We start from the raw sequence: 14,375 nt of genomic DNA, 5'->3' as shown, positions 1-14,375 counted from the left end.
GTCAGGAGCAGTAACCCTGAATTAGGGGCCCACTGGAGCCAATTATAACACACCAACTGTTGCAGTAGCCGAGAGTTAGTGTGGTCAGTGATGGTCAAAATTTGTATTCTTGTCCCGAACTTTGAGCCTGAATTCAGAAATGTGTTCTTAAATCCTAATTCTATTTTGCATCCATACAATATTGTGAATATGGAAATAGTTCATTGAATTACCTGTCTGAATCTTTGCTGAAAGAACGAGTGACCTTCCAAGGACAAAGTTTTACCCTTGAAGGTGAAAAAGGAGGCAGGTCTGTTTTTGTGTCAGAGACGTGCCTTGAGTAGGAAGCTGCGTTCCGGATTTTCCCGGGATCAATTGACCTGGGATGAATTGAAATGGAGACAGTTTACCTGTCAGTTTAAAGCTATTGGGAGCAGAAATGGAGGTGGGTTTCAGGTACCTTACTAGAGCTGTCACTGAGGCTGTCTGAAGGAGAGATTTTGTGCCAAAGCTTTCCATAGGAAAGCATGGTGACACTGGGGAGCCAGAGGCCTGGTACCCATTAGGGTGAGGAGGCATCTCTTTCTCTGTTTCCAGTTTCCCCTCCTCATTTACTTCCTATTCATCCGATGATCTGTTCCCTTCCTGGGCCTCACCACCCTCAAGGTCCACACCTCTTAGGAGGGCCACGTTACGGAGAGCGCTGCAGGTCATTATGATGACCGAGACCCTTGCAGGAGGGATTGCAGGGCACCACCTGATCACACCAGGAAGCAGACCCAGTGCCATTTAAAGGCCACAATGCACATCAGTTGCAATTAATAAAGAGAATGGGGAAAAAGAGGGGCCCAGAGGCAGTAATCACCACCTGAAAGAGCTACCCAGTTCAGTCTCTGATTCCGGAGCATAGCAGCGATGTTCTGAGAGAAATCAAAGTGTGGCTTCACAGGGAAACAGATAAGGGATTGATTGGTGAATATTTTGCTTGTTTATCTTCAAAACCCATGTAATTTATTAATAATTGCAAGGCTTTTTTAGTTGTAAGGTTTACTAGCAGTAGTAAAAGTTATTGTGCTTATTATACATGAAGAATAAAGTAATTATCAGATAATAAAGTTGACAGGGCAGGTGATATGGTGCGGCTGAAGAATGTGGGGATTTATGGACACTGGGGAAGTCCCTGCAGCTTGAGGAGCTTTGGCTCAGATTCATCAAGCTGGAGGACAAGCCACTGGGTCTGAGACCACTGAGGTTGAAAAGATTGAGAAGTGATCTTATTGAAATGTACAGGATCTTGAGGGGACTTGACATGATGGATGCTGAAAGGATGTTTTGCCTTGTGGGAGACAAGAACCAGGGAGACACAGTTTAAACATAAAAGGTCTCCCATTTAAGATGGAGATAAGAAGAAATGTTTTCTCTTGGGGGTCATCATCTTTGGAACTCTCTTTCCCAGAGAGTGGTGGAGGTAGAGTCAATGAATATTCTTAAGGCAAAGGTGGATTGATTCTTCACTACAAAGGAGTCAAAGTTTATCTGAGTTAGACAGGAATGTGGAGTTAAGGCCAGAATCAGATCCGCCATGATCTTATTGAATGGCGAAGCAGGTTTGAGGGACCAAACGGCCTACTCCTCCCTAATTTATATGTTCTTAGGGCATCTGTTACCTGGATGATGCAATGGTGTGCACCCACCTGTGAGATGACACAGGTCTGCACTGACAAGAATGCAGATGTTTGTGGCCACCTGCTCTGAGAGTCGCAATCTCCTGTTTCTCAGTTAACAACAGGTCTCTTTGCCATTGCCTATAGATCCTGTCCTCGGGATAATGTTGCCTTCTGCCTTGTCCCTCTTGTCTCTCCTCCTGATGCCCATCATTCGGCCCTTCCTGGGCAGACTGCTGCTCCTCCTCTCCAGTGGCCTCAATTTTGGAGAGTGTTGCATCCTTCCTGGTGCTCAAGTGGAGTCTGAACAGTTTTGATCACTACTCTAATGCTTACGCAATGCCAAGAGGATGATAACACCTCCCCCCCCCCGAAGTGACAAAGTTCTTAATGCTGACTCCTGCCTGATCTGTGATGGGCTGTTGCAGCCTTAACTTCAAAGGGGTAAGCTTTCTGAAAAACAAAGAATTAACTGAAATTTTGAAAAACATTTTTGCTTTTTTAAGCTCTTCTGAACTTCATGATTTGCCCCTGATTGTGTCTCTACATCCATACACCTGATGTGGAGTTGCCGGCGTTGGACTGGGGTAAGCACAGTAAGTAGCCTCACAACACCAGGTTAAAGTCCAACAGGTTTATTTGGTAGCACAAGCTTTAGGAGCGCTGCTCCTTCATCAGGTGAGTGCAGGATTTGTTTCACAAACAGGGCATATATAGACACAAACTCAATTACAAGATAATGGTTGCGACATCTTCTCCGGAGCCTTCAACATGTCATTGATGAAGACTAACATCTCGCCAAGGCCATCCCCACACCCCCACTACTTGCCTTCAAACAACTGCGCAACCTCAAACGTAGCAAATGTCCGCAGCAAACCACCCAGCCTTCAGAACAGTGACCATGACACCACACAACCCTGCCACAGCAACCTCTGCAAGTCGTGCCGGATCATCGACACGGATGCCATCATCTCACGTGAGAACACCATCCACTAGGTACACAGTACATACTCTTGTGACTCAGCCAACATTGTCTACCTGATACGCTGCAGGAAAGGATGTCCTGAGGCATGGTACATTGGCGAGACCATGCAGACGCTACAACGACGGATGAATGGACACCACTCGACAATCAGCAGCCAGGAGTGTTCCCTTCCTGCTGGGGAACACTTCAGCAGTCAAGGGCATTCAGCCTCTGATCTTCGGGTAAGCGTTCTTCAACACACACAACAACACAGAATCACTGAGCAGAGACTGATAGCCAAGTTCTGCACACATGAGGACAGCCTCAACCGGGATCTTGGGTTCGTGTCACACTATCTGTAACCCCCACGACTTGCCTGGGCTTGCAAAATCTCACTAACTGTCCTGGCTGGAGACAATACACACCTCTTTAACCTGTGCTTAACCCTCTCTCCACTCACATTGTCTGCACCTGTAAAGACTTGATTACCTGTTAAGACTCGCATTCCAACCATTATCTTGTAATTGAGTTTGTGTCTATATATGCCCTGTTTGTGAAACAAATCCTGCACTCACCTGATGAAGGAGCAGCGCTCCTAAAGCTTGTGCTACCAAATAAACCTATTGGACTTTAACCTGGTGTTGTGAGGCTACTTACTGTCCATACACCTGGTAAACTCAGATCCCCTCTGGAAAAGTTCAAAAGATTGTGGGAGAGAGGCTAAAGTAAGTTCACAATGTTGTTAATTGGACTCCTAATTGGTGCGGGTGAATTTGGAGACCCCCGGGAGTGTCGGGGAGAGTGGAAAAGGAGGTGGGGCTTCAGACTACGCAATGTTGTTACCGGTTTTAATTTTTTACTGGCCCAGTAAAACCCAGGGATGGGAAAATCCTGACCCAAGTGTTCTTCAACATCTGCACTGTTTTCACACACAATTTATGATTTAGTATTTTCACACCAATTAAAATCGTGCAGGTATGAAAATACTAAATCATAAATCACTTTCATCAATTTGAGCTTCGTAGAATGTTCGACAAAAGACAAATCTGGAGAGGTATCTATGCAATTAATATTAAATCAAGCAGTCCACAATGTTCATGATTGGAAATCTAAATGAAAAGGAAGATTTTAAGTGTGATTAAGTATTAATAAAGAGCAGCCAGGCAGTGAGGTAAGGGAAGGGTGAGGAGGAAGAGAAGCAGGACTAAAGGAAAACTAACTTCTTGCTAATTCAATAGAATTGGACACTGATTTTAAGGGGAGGCTATTAATTTTTATCCAAGGCTTGACTTCATGTTTTTACTGGCATACAGAATGAATACTTGGAGCTTTTGGTGGAAAGGAGAAGGATGATGAGAGAAAGAAGTGAAAGCGAGAATTAGACTTGATGCATTTCTCTTTGTTTCAGAAGTGGTGGCAGAACATCCTGTTGGACTTGGAAGAGGAATACTATTTCAAAAGAGGACCCCAAGGTACAATATTTGCACTTTTACAAACTGAACCCCCTAAAGTATTTTCCACTTTTTTTTAAATTCACGCATGGGACATGGGCATGGCTGGCTGGTCAGCATTTACTGTCCATCCCTGGTTGCCCGAGGGAAATTGAGAGTCAACCACATTGCTATGGCTCTGAAGTCACATGTAGGCCAGACCAGGTAAGGATGGCAGATTTCCTTCCCTGAAAGGACATTCACGAACCAGGTGGGTTTTTCCAACAATCGAAAATGGTTTCATAGTCATCAGTAGATTCTTAATTCCAGACAGTTTTTATTGAATTCAAATTCCACCAGCTGCCATAGCAGGTTTCCAACCCGGGTCCCCAGAACATTCACTGAGTTTCTAGTTTAATAGTCTCGCGATAATACCACTCGGGCATCAACTCCCCAACTTATTTTACCAGCGTTGTTTTCTCCTTTTTTCTCTGTCAATTTTCTCTCCACTCCTGAAGGCGTTCGTTCTTTTTTGAGGTATGGTTTTGTAGGCACTAGTTCTCCTCAGCTACCTCTGCCACTTTTCAAACTGGAGGGGACATTGTAACTGAGCCCAATCATTCTGACTGCTTTCATGTGTAAATCCCAGCTATGATTGTAATGTAAGGATCACAATCTGGAGAGTTTGCTCTGTCAAGAACCCTGAATGCTGAAAATCTCAGCAGGTCTGGCAGCATCTGTAAGGAGAGAAAAGAGCTGACATTTTGAGTCCGGACGACCCTTTGTCAAAGCTAAAAGGCATAGAAAGTGGGAGATAGTTATACTGCAGGGTGAGGGAGTGAAAGATGAGTCATAGCCACAGAAACCAGGGAAACCAGTTAATAGCTGTCCACAGAGAGAATAAAGGGTGTGAATGGCCAAAAAGGAGAAGCAAAGGGGGAGAAAAGGGAAGGGGCGTAAAGTAGGGGGAAAAGAGTGGTCGGGGCGGGGGGGGGGGGGGGGGGGGGGGCAAGAAAACAAAGAAAGACAATAAAGAAATAAAAGGTAGAGAACAGTAAAAACTTAAATAAAATAGAATAAAAGCAAAGAGGTCGAGGTGGGGTAGAGCAAATCACCTGAAGTTGTTGAATTCGATGTTGAGACCGGAAGGCTGTAAAGTGCCTCGCCGGAAGATGAGATGCTGGTCCTCCAGTTTGCGTTGAGCTTCACTGGAACATTGCAGCAACCAAATAAACCTGTTGGACTTTAACCTGGTGTTGTGAGACTTCTTACTGTGCTTACCCCAGTCCAACGCCGGCATCTCCACATCATGACATTGCAGCAAGCCAAGGACAGGTATGTAGGCATGGGAGTAGGATCGTGTGTTAAAATGCAAGCAACCGGAAGGTCAGGGTCCTGACTGGGCACAGACTGAAGGTGTTCAGCAAAGCGATCACCCAGTCTACATTTGGTCTCTCCGATATAGAGGAGACCACATTGGGAGCAGCGAATGCAATACACCAAATTGAAAGAGGTGCAAGTGAAACACTGCCTAACCTGAGTTTTTCTGCCGTTTGGCCATTCACACCCTTTATTCTCTCTGTGGACAGCTATTAACTGGTTTCCCTGGTTTCTGTGGCTATGACTCATCTTTCACACCCTCATCCTCTAGTATAAATATCTCCCACTTTCTATGCCTTTTAGCTTTGAACAAAGGATCGTCTGGACTCAAAACGTCAGCTCTTCTCTCTGTTTACAGATGCTGTAAGAAGTTTAACAACACCAGGTTAAAGTCCAACAGGTTTATTTGGTAGCAAAAGCCACACAAGCTTTCGAGGCTCTGAGCCCCTTCTTCAGGTGAGTGGGAATTCTGTTCACAAACAGAACTTATAAGACACAGACTCAATTTACATGAATAATGGTTGGAATGCGAATACGAATGCGAAATGGTATTCGCATTCCAACCATTATTCATGTAAATTGAGTCTGTGTCTTATAAGTTCTGTTTGTGAACAGAATTCCCACTCACCTGAAGAAGGGGCTCAGAGCCTCGAAAGCTTGTGTGGCTTTTGCTACCAAATAAACCTGTTGGACTTTAACCTGGTGTTGTTAAACTTCTTACTGTGTTTACCCCAGTCCAACGCCGGCATCTCCACATCATGACTACTACAGATGCTGCCAGGCCTGCTGAGATTTTCCAGCGTTTTCTCTTTAGATTTCAGATTCCAGCATCCGCAGTAATTTGCTTTTATCCTGAATTTCTTTTGCGAGTCAATCCTTTTTGAATTGACATCCCAAAGTCTAGTTACAATCAGCCTACTGAGCTTCTCGGAGTCTTTGATGGTTGTCAATGAGCCGAGAATGCATTCCTCTCAGCCTGCAGATGGGATTGTCTCTCTCAGTGCAGGTCAGAATCTGCTTTGAGTTGAAATTACCTTGACTGACGGCATGGTTAGTGAATGACATTGACCCTGGATCAAGGTCTTTTCTCATCAGTGGTTGTGACCAGCACATCCAATAGCGGAAGTTTCTGGAATACATCCCCAGCCATATGAAGTACATTATAATCTATAATATCTCCAGTGATTAATCCTTTGTTACTTGCCAGTCTTTCTTCATTTATGTCTCTTAGTCTTTCTTACTTCTTTGCTTCCCCTCTGTATTTCTGATACCCTTGATGTCCATTTGATACCTGATGTTTAATTGTACTACAAAGGAGTTGTCATTTTGATTTTAACATTCCTGCCCATCTGAGGAGCTCCAGCTTTCGTTGCAACACCATCTGGGCTTACTTTAATCCTCAACTGTTTCGACATTTCCCATATTTGTGTACTGTCTGATCTGCCAGGTTTACTCTTCAGATTTTTTGAAGTTCCCTATTTTACACTAATTGAAATGGGCTTTTCTGTTACTTTTCATATGTGTAGCTTGCTCTTCAAGTTAAACATTGAGCATACTAATGTTGCGATTCCTGTTTCAGAAGTATTCCTCAAACTCTTCCCACTCCTTAGTGAGGGCATTAGAGCAGCCCTATTTAGCTGAAGCCAGCCATACCCTTAAAAAGACACTCCTGTTCCAAATTCATTCCCAAGTCTCAGAACTTGTCCTGCCGTGCATTTAATGACCCTTAACATTCACCAGCATTACCATCGCTGAATTCCCCACTACCAACATCCTGAGGGTTACCATTGACTAGAAACTCAATTGGACTAGCAATATTAATACTGGAGCTACAAGAGCTGGTCACAGGCTAGGAATACTGTGGTGAGTAATTCACTTCCTGCCTTCCCAAAGTCCGTCCGCTATCTTCAAGGCACAAGTCAGGAGTGTGATGGAATACTGCCCACTTACCTGGATGAATGCAGCTCCAACAATGCACAAGAAGTTTGACACCATCCAGGACAAAGCAGCCCGCTTGATTGGTACCCCAACCACAAACCTTCAACCCCTCCACCTCCAATGCACAGTGGCAACAATGTGCACCTTCTACAAGATACATTGCACAAACTCACCAAGGCTCCTTAGACAACACCTTCTAAACCCACAACCAATAACATCTAGAAGGACAGGAGCAGTAGATATATGGGAACACCACCTGGAAGTTCCCCTCCAAGTCACACATCATCTTGACTTGGAAATATATCACCATCCCTTCACTGTCACGGGGTCAAAATCCTGGAACTCCCTCCCTAATGGCAATGCGATACCTACTCCACATGGACTGCAACAGTTCAAGAAGGCAGCTCACCACCACCTTCTTGAGAGCATTTAGGGATGGGCAATGAATGCTGGCCCAGCCAGCGACGCCCACATCCCTTGAATGAATAGAAAGGACACCATTATCTTATTTTTATATTTGTTCTTGGAATGTGGACGATATTAGTGTATCCTCGAAATTTGAGAAATTGGTCGGCACAAAGAAAATTACAGCACAGGAACAGGCCCTTCGGCCCTCCAAGCCTGCACCGACCATGCTGCCCGACTTACCTAAAACCCCCTACCCTTCCGGGGACCATATCTCACTATTCCCATCCTATTCATGTATTTGTCAAGACGCCCCTTAAATGTCACTACCGTATCCGCTTCCACTACCTCCCCCGGCAGCGAGTTCCAGGCACCCACCACCCTCTGTGTAAAAAATCTGCCTCGTACATCTCCTTTAAACCTTGCCCCTTGCGCCTTAAACCTGTGCCCCTAGTAATTGACTCTTCCACCCTGGGAAAAAGCTTCTGACTATCCAGTCTGTCCATGCCTCTCATAATCTTGTAGACTTCTATCAGGTCGCCCCTCAACCTCCATCGTTCCAGTGAGAATAAACCAAGTTTCTCCAACCTCTCCTCGTAGCTAATGCCTTCCATACCAGGCAACATCCTGGTAAATCTTTTCTGTACCCTCTCCAAAGCCTCCCCATCCTTCTGGTAGTGTGGCGACCAGAATTGAACACTATATTCCAAGTACGGCCCAACTAAGGTTCTATAAAGTTGCAACATGACTTGCCAATTTTTAAACTCAATGCCCCAACCGATGAAGGCAAGCATGCCGTATGCCTTCTTGACTACCTTCTCCACCTATATTGCCACTTTCAGTGACCTGTGTACCTGTACACCCAGATACCTTTGCCTATCAATACTCTTAAGGGTTCTGCCATTTACTGCGCTTCAGGATGTGTTACGTTTAGGTTGTATGGTATGGACCAGGTTGAGTAGGAGTAGCAGATTCTCATCGCTAAAGGACATTAGTGAACTTGCTGTTTTATTTTAACCAAACAGCAAAATTCAAGATTTTATTCTTTTTGTGGTGTCAACTCTCAAATTTCCAGCTTTATCAAACTTAATTTCACAACCTTAAATGCACAATCTCTGGATTGTGAATCTAATATCATAATCATAGATGAACAAAGAACAATACAGCACAGGAACAAGGCCCTTCGGCCCTCCAAGCCCGCGCCGCTTCCTGGTCCAAACTAGACCATTTTTTTGTATCCCTCCACTCTCATTCCGTTCATGTGGCTATCTAGATAAGTCTTAAACATTCCCAGTGTGTCCGCCTCCACCACCTTGCCCGGCAGCGCATTCCAGGCCCCCACCACCCTCTGTAAAATACGTCCTTCTGATATCCATGTTAAACCTTCCCCCACCCTCTTTCTTCCCCCCCCCACCCCCCCCTCACCTTGAACCTATGACCCCTCGTGAACGTCACCACCGACCTGGGAAAAAGCTTCCCCACCGTTCACCCTATCTATGCCTTTCATAATTTTATACACCTCTATTAGGTCACCCCTCATCCTCCGTCTTTCCAGTGAGAACAACCCCAGTTTACCCAATCTCTCCTCATAACTAAGCCCCTCCATACCAGGCAACATCCTGGCAAACCTCCTTTGCACTCTCTCTAAAGCCTCCATGTCCTTCTGGTAGTGTGGCGACCAGAACTGGGCGCAGTATTCCAAATGCGGCCGAACCAACGTTCTATACAACTGCAACATCAGACCCCAACTTTTATACTCTATGCCCTGTCCTATAAAGGCAAGCATGCCATATGCCTTATTCACTACCTCCTCCACCTGTGACGTCACCTTCAAGGATTTGTGGACTTGTACACCCAGGTCCCTCTGCGTATCTACACCCTTTATGGTTCTGCCATTCATCGTATAGCTCCCCACTACGTTAGTTCTACCAAAATGCATCACTTCGCATTGATCTGGATTGAACTCCATCTGCCATTTCTTTGCCCAAATTTCCAGCCTATCTATATCCTTCTGTAGCCTCTGACAATGTTCCTCACTATCTGCAAGTCCAGCCATTTTCATGTCATCCGCAAACTTACTGATCACCCCAGTTACACCTTCTTCCAGATCGTTTATATAAATCACAAACAGCAGAGGTCCCAATACAGAGCCCTGCGGAACACCACTAGTCACAGGCATCCAGCCGGAAAAAGACCTTTCCACTACCACCCTCTGTCTTCTGTGACCAAGCCAGTTCTCCACCCATCTAGCCACCTCCCCCCTTATCCCATGAGATCCAACCTTTTTCACCAACCTACCATGAGGGACTTTGTCAAACGCTTTACTAAAGTCCATATAGACGACATCCACGGCTCTTCCCTCATCAACCATTGTAGTCACTTCTTCAAAAAACTCCACCAGGTTAGTGAGGCATGACCTCCCTCTCACAAAACCATGCTATCGTTAATGAGTTTATTCCTTTCTAAATGCGCATACATCCTATCTCTAAGAATCCTTTCCAACAACTTCCCTACCATGGACGTCAAGCTCACCGGCCTATAATTTCCTGGGTTATCCTTCCTACCCTTCTTAAATAACGGGACCACATTAGCTATCCTCCAATCCTCTGGGACCTCACCTGTGTCCAGTGACGAGACTGTACCTGTATACTGTAGCTGCATTCTTTTTCTGACTATTGTATGGTGCTGAGACTAATCCTGAGACTACTCTCAAATCCTTAATGTTTAATCTGTCTCCAAACTTGGTTATGTTCATTCCTTTATTGCTGATATAAAGATGAGCCGTAGCTTTTGCTGGGTTGTTTCCTCTGATTTATTTTGCACCTGCTCCATTCTATCCACTGCCCTGATACTCAAGGGGCCAGGCACTATTCTGTAACTGAAAAAGTATATCTGTTCTTTTGTCTATACAATGTACTATTATTTCTTCCTTCTGGCAACTACTTACATCATGGTGCCACGGCATTCTTTGTGCCACCTTGACTCTGAGTTGCTATTGTCCCTGGTGTCAAAGACTTATTTTACCAATCCAACAGTTATCGGATTCCTGCACAGCTTCCAGTCCTTCTTCCTACTCCATTGTAAAGCCTTTTCCCTCTTACTTTCTCTGCCTGCATAGTTTTCACCTCTTGGACTAAGAATTCCATGAATCCTTCAACCATATGTCGGAGTTTCAACTGCTTCTCGAGCTCGGATATCGTGTGACTTTGAATGCAGACAGTCAGACATTCTCTGCACTGTGTGGTTATCCTGGACACACAGCATTAATGACCTCCTATTTTGCACTTCACCAGTGTTAGCTGCCTCTCCATATGATGGTAAATTGACCTGTTCGTGACAGAATAGTAATTTAACTTCTCGAGCATAATTTTTGGCCAGCAATCTCAAGACTGAAAGTTCCTTTTCTCACAGTGATTGCAGGAGCAAACGTAGTTTCCTGTGCAGACCTGCATGGACTCCAGGAATTATACCAGCATTGTAAAGTATTGAGATCAAATGTGGCATACACTCAGTTTAGGTCATTAAACAAAGGAATGGATTCAGAGAGTTCCAAATATTAGATCACTGAAGTGCAAAATGTTATGGGAGCTTGTGATGTGCTGATAGGAAGAAGAGGTTGAAAGAAGAGCCTATTTTGGGAGGAAAGAAAAGAAAACCAGTTATATTCATCAACACCTTCAATGTCATCAGGAAGTTTGAAGTGTTCGGTGTAGTTTTGAAGTGTAGCCATTGTAGAGAAATCATACCATGTAAGCAATGAGTTTTAGATTAAAAACTGTTATCTATCTCATTAATTAGCTTATTAAGAGTAGCTTCTTGAGTTATTTGTAAGCACAATGAATATTGATTAATTGCAGAATTGAAAGGGAGCTTGCTGACTTCTCAGCAAAACGATCAGCAAATGTCTCTAGGAAAGGACTTGAGTAGCTTGATGAAAAAGGTTAATGATGAATTAACATTTTTGCCTTTTTCCAACATGTGTATTTGCAAAATTGTAATTATTTCTGGTTATCGGTGCATTTATATAGAACATAGAAAGCCACAGCACAAACAGGCCCTTCGGCCCACAAGTTGCGCCGATCATATCCCTACCTCTAGGCCCATCTATAGCCCTCAATCCCATTAAATCCCATGTACTCATCCAGAAGTCTCTTAAAAGACCCCAACGAGTTTGCCTCCACCACCACCGACGTCAGCCGGTTCCACTCACCCACCACCCTCTGAGTGAAAAACTTACCCCTGACATCTCCTCTGTACCTACCCCCCAGCACCTTAAACCTGTGTCCTCTCGTAGCAACCATTTCAGCCCTTGGAAATAGCCTCTGAGAGTCTACCCTATCCAGGCCTCTCAACATCTTGTAAACCTCTATCAGGTCACCTCTCATCCTTCGTCTCTCCAGGGAGAAGAGACCAAGCTCCCTCAACCTATCCTCATAAGGCATGCCCCCCAATCCAGGCAACATCCTTGTAAATCTCCTCTGCACCCTTTCAATGGCTTCAACATCTTTCCTGTAATGAGGTGACCAGAACTGCGCGCAGTACTCCAAGTGGGGTCTAACCAGGGTCCTATAAAGCTGCAGCATTATCTCCCGACTCCTAAACTCAATCCCTCGATTAATGAAGGCTAGTACGCCGTACGCCTTCTTGACCGCATCCTCCACCTGCGAGGCCGATTTAAGAGTCCTATGGACCCGGACCCCAAGGTCCTTCTGATCCTCTACACTGCTAAGAATGGTACCCTTCATATTATACTGCTGCTTCATCCCATTGGATCTGCCAAAATGGATCACTACACACTTATCCGGGTTGAAGTCCATCTGCCACTTCTCCGCCCAGTCTTGCATTCTATCTATGTCTCGCTGCAACTTCTGACATCCCTCCAAACTATCCACAACACCACCTACCTTGGTGTCGTCAGCAAACTTACCAACCCATCCCTCCACTTCCTCATCCAGGTCATTTATGAAAATGACAAACAGCAAGGGTTTAATATCACACTGTATTGCTCATTACTGGAATTAGAACTATCTAAACAAAATATTCTCCTATCAGTAAAAATATTGGTCAAATTTAACTCCTGCACACACAGTGCCTCTGCTGTTCGCAACGAATAAGTATTATATTTGCATCAGTAGAAGAGTGTTTTTCTCAGCAGGATGTTGGCTTCTCACTTTGTTTAATGCCATGGGAACAGGGGATGCTCTAATGTCATGCTCAAGTGGAATTTATTCATGTGTAAGCCTTAACAGCAATTATTAGGGTATTGAATCCTGAAAGATACTGCTACCACCAGTATTGCTGCTGCCCTCTACAATTACAACACATCACTTTTGGCAAGAGTTACTAGCTGGTAATTGGAGGTTGGGAGTTAGAACCGGTTACTTTTTTCTTCCTCATTTAGGAGTGCTGAGGCTTTTTGTAACATCTTCATCTATTGAGATCAGCAACCCCACTACTTTTGGATGTCATAAGTTTGCAAAGGTACAAACCAAAATGATCTCACAGATGGTGAATTTTAAATATGAAGGAATCACCAAAATAAGACACACATTTTTGTTTTTAGTTTCCAGAAGGAGTTTTCTTTCGAAGACAAAGAAATTGCCAAGAAAACAAAAGATATCGACGCTAATCTACTTGCTGTACTTCCTAAAGGTTGGTAACTTTGATACTTTGAAGGAACTGAGATTGTTTATTTTGGTGCAAAAGTAACCAATTCACCAGATGAGCATTAAGATCAGCAGTTAATTGTCAGATGAAATACACCAAGATGAAATTGGATAAAGTTCTGTTTGAAGGCCGCCAGGCCATGAATGTTCATTGGACAAAAAAGTACATAATTTAGGTACAAAGTTTTATTTTCTATGTCCCCATCAACTGCGGGTTTGTAATGATGCAGAACTCAGCATCCAAGGAAGAAGTTGAAGAATTGATGTATGTTTCAGGGTATAACATTTGGGATAATTGTACTGTTGATGTTCTTCTTTTGAACCTCCCCCACATGATATAGGAAAGCAGCTCAGTTTGATCTGTAATGAGGGAACCAGACATTGAACATGTACATGAGAAAGGAACAATGTAAGTTGGCAGCGCTGCACTTGGGTTTCCTAATTCTGTTCCCTCAGGAAGTTTGCCACTGTGTTAGTAAATTTCCACTCACACATCCAGCAGATTATGATTCTGTGTTGCCGTCACCAATAATTTGGGGTAAAGTCCACCGCCACTTTTCAGAAATAATTAGCGAGAACAAAGTTGATTCCAACTTTTATGCTTTCTTTTATGAAATTCACAACAGTTTCCTGATTATAAGCACTTTTACAAAATATATGGGAACATTTCTGAGTCTTGACTCAACACTGACAGTTGGCACACTCACCTCTGAGATTTTTAAAAATTTGTTCATGGGATGGGGGTGTTGCTGGTTGGGCCAGCATTTATTGCCCATCCCTAATTGCTCTTGAAGGAGCAGTTAAGAGTCAACCACATTGATGTGGGTCTGTCCGCCAGACCAGGTAAGAATGGCAGATTTCTTTCCCTAAAGGACATTAGTGCAACAGATGGGTTTTTATGACAATTGACAATGCTTTCATGGTTATCATTAGACTTTTAATTCCATAT

The 14,375-nt window shown here is 44.1% G+C and overlaps 1 protein-coding gene across 1 annotated transcript in view; it reads left to right on the top strand.

Annotated features, from left to right (window-relative positions):
• svila (supervillin a) overlaps positions 1-14,375 on the top strand; it is a 256,345-nt gene that overhangs the window by 65,793 nt on the left and 176,177 nt on the right. Inside the window, exons 2-3 of the mRNA XM_078233529.1 lie at positions 4,019-4,079; positions 13,324-13,412. Coding sequence (XP_078089655.1) covers positions 4,019-4,079; positions 13,324-13,412 — 150 coding nt within the window. The remainder of the gene's footprint in view (positions 1-4,018; positions 4,080-13,323; positions 13,413-14,375) is intronic.

Source organism: Mustelus asterias, chromosome 2 (genome assembly GCF_964213995.1).
Source record: "Mustelus asterias chromosome 2, sMusAst1.hap1.1, whole genome shotgun sequence".
Lineage (NCBI taxonomy): Eukaryota > Metazoa > Chordata > Chondrichthyes > Carcharhiniformes > Triakidae > Mustelus > Mustelus asterias.
Note: the sequence above shows the minus strand (reverse complement) of the source record. Positions and strands in the feature narration are given on the sequence as shown.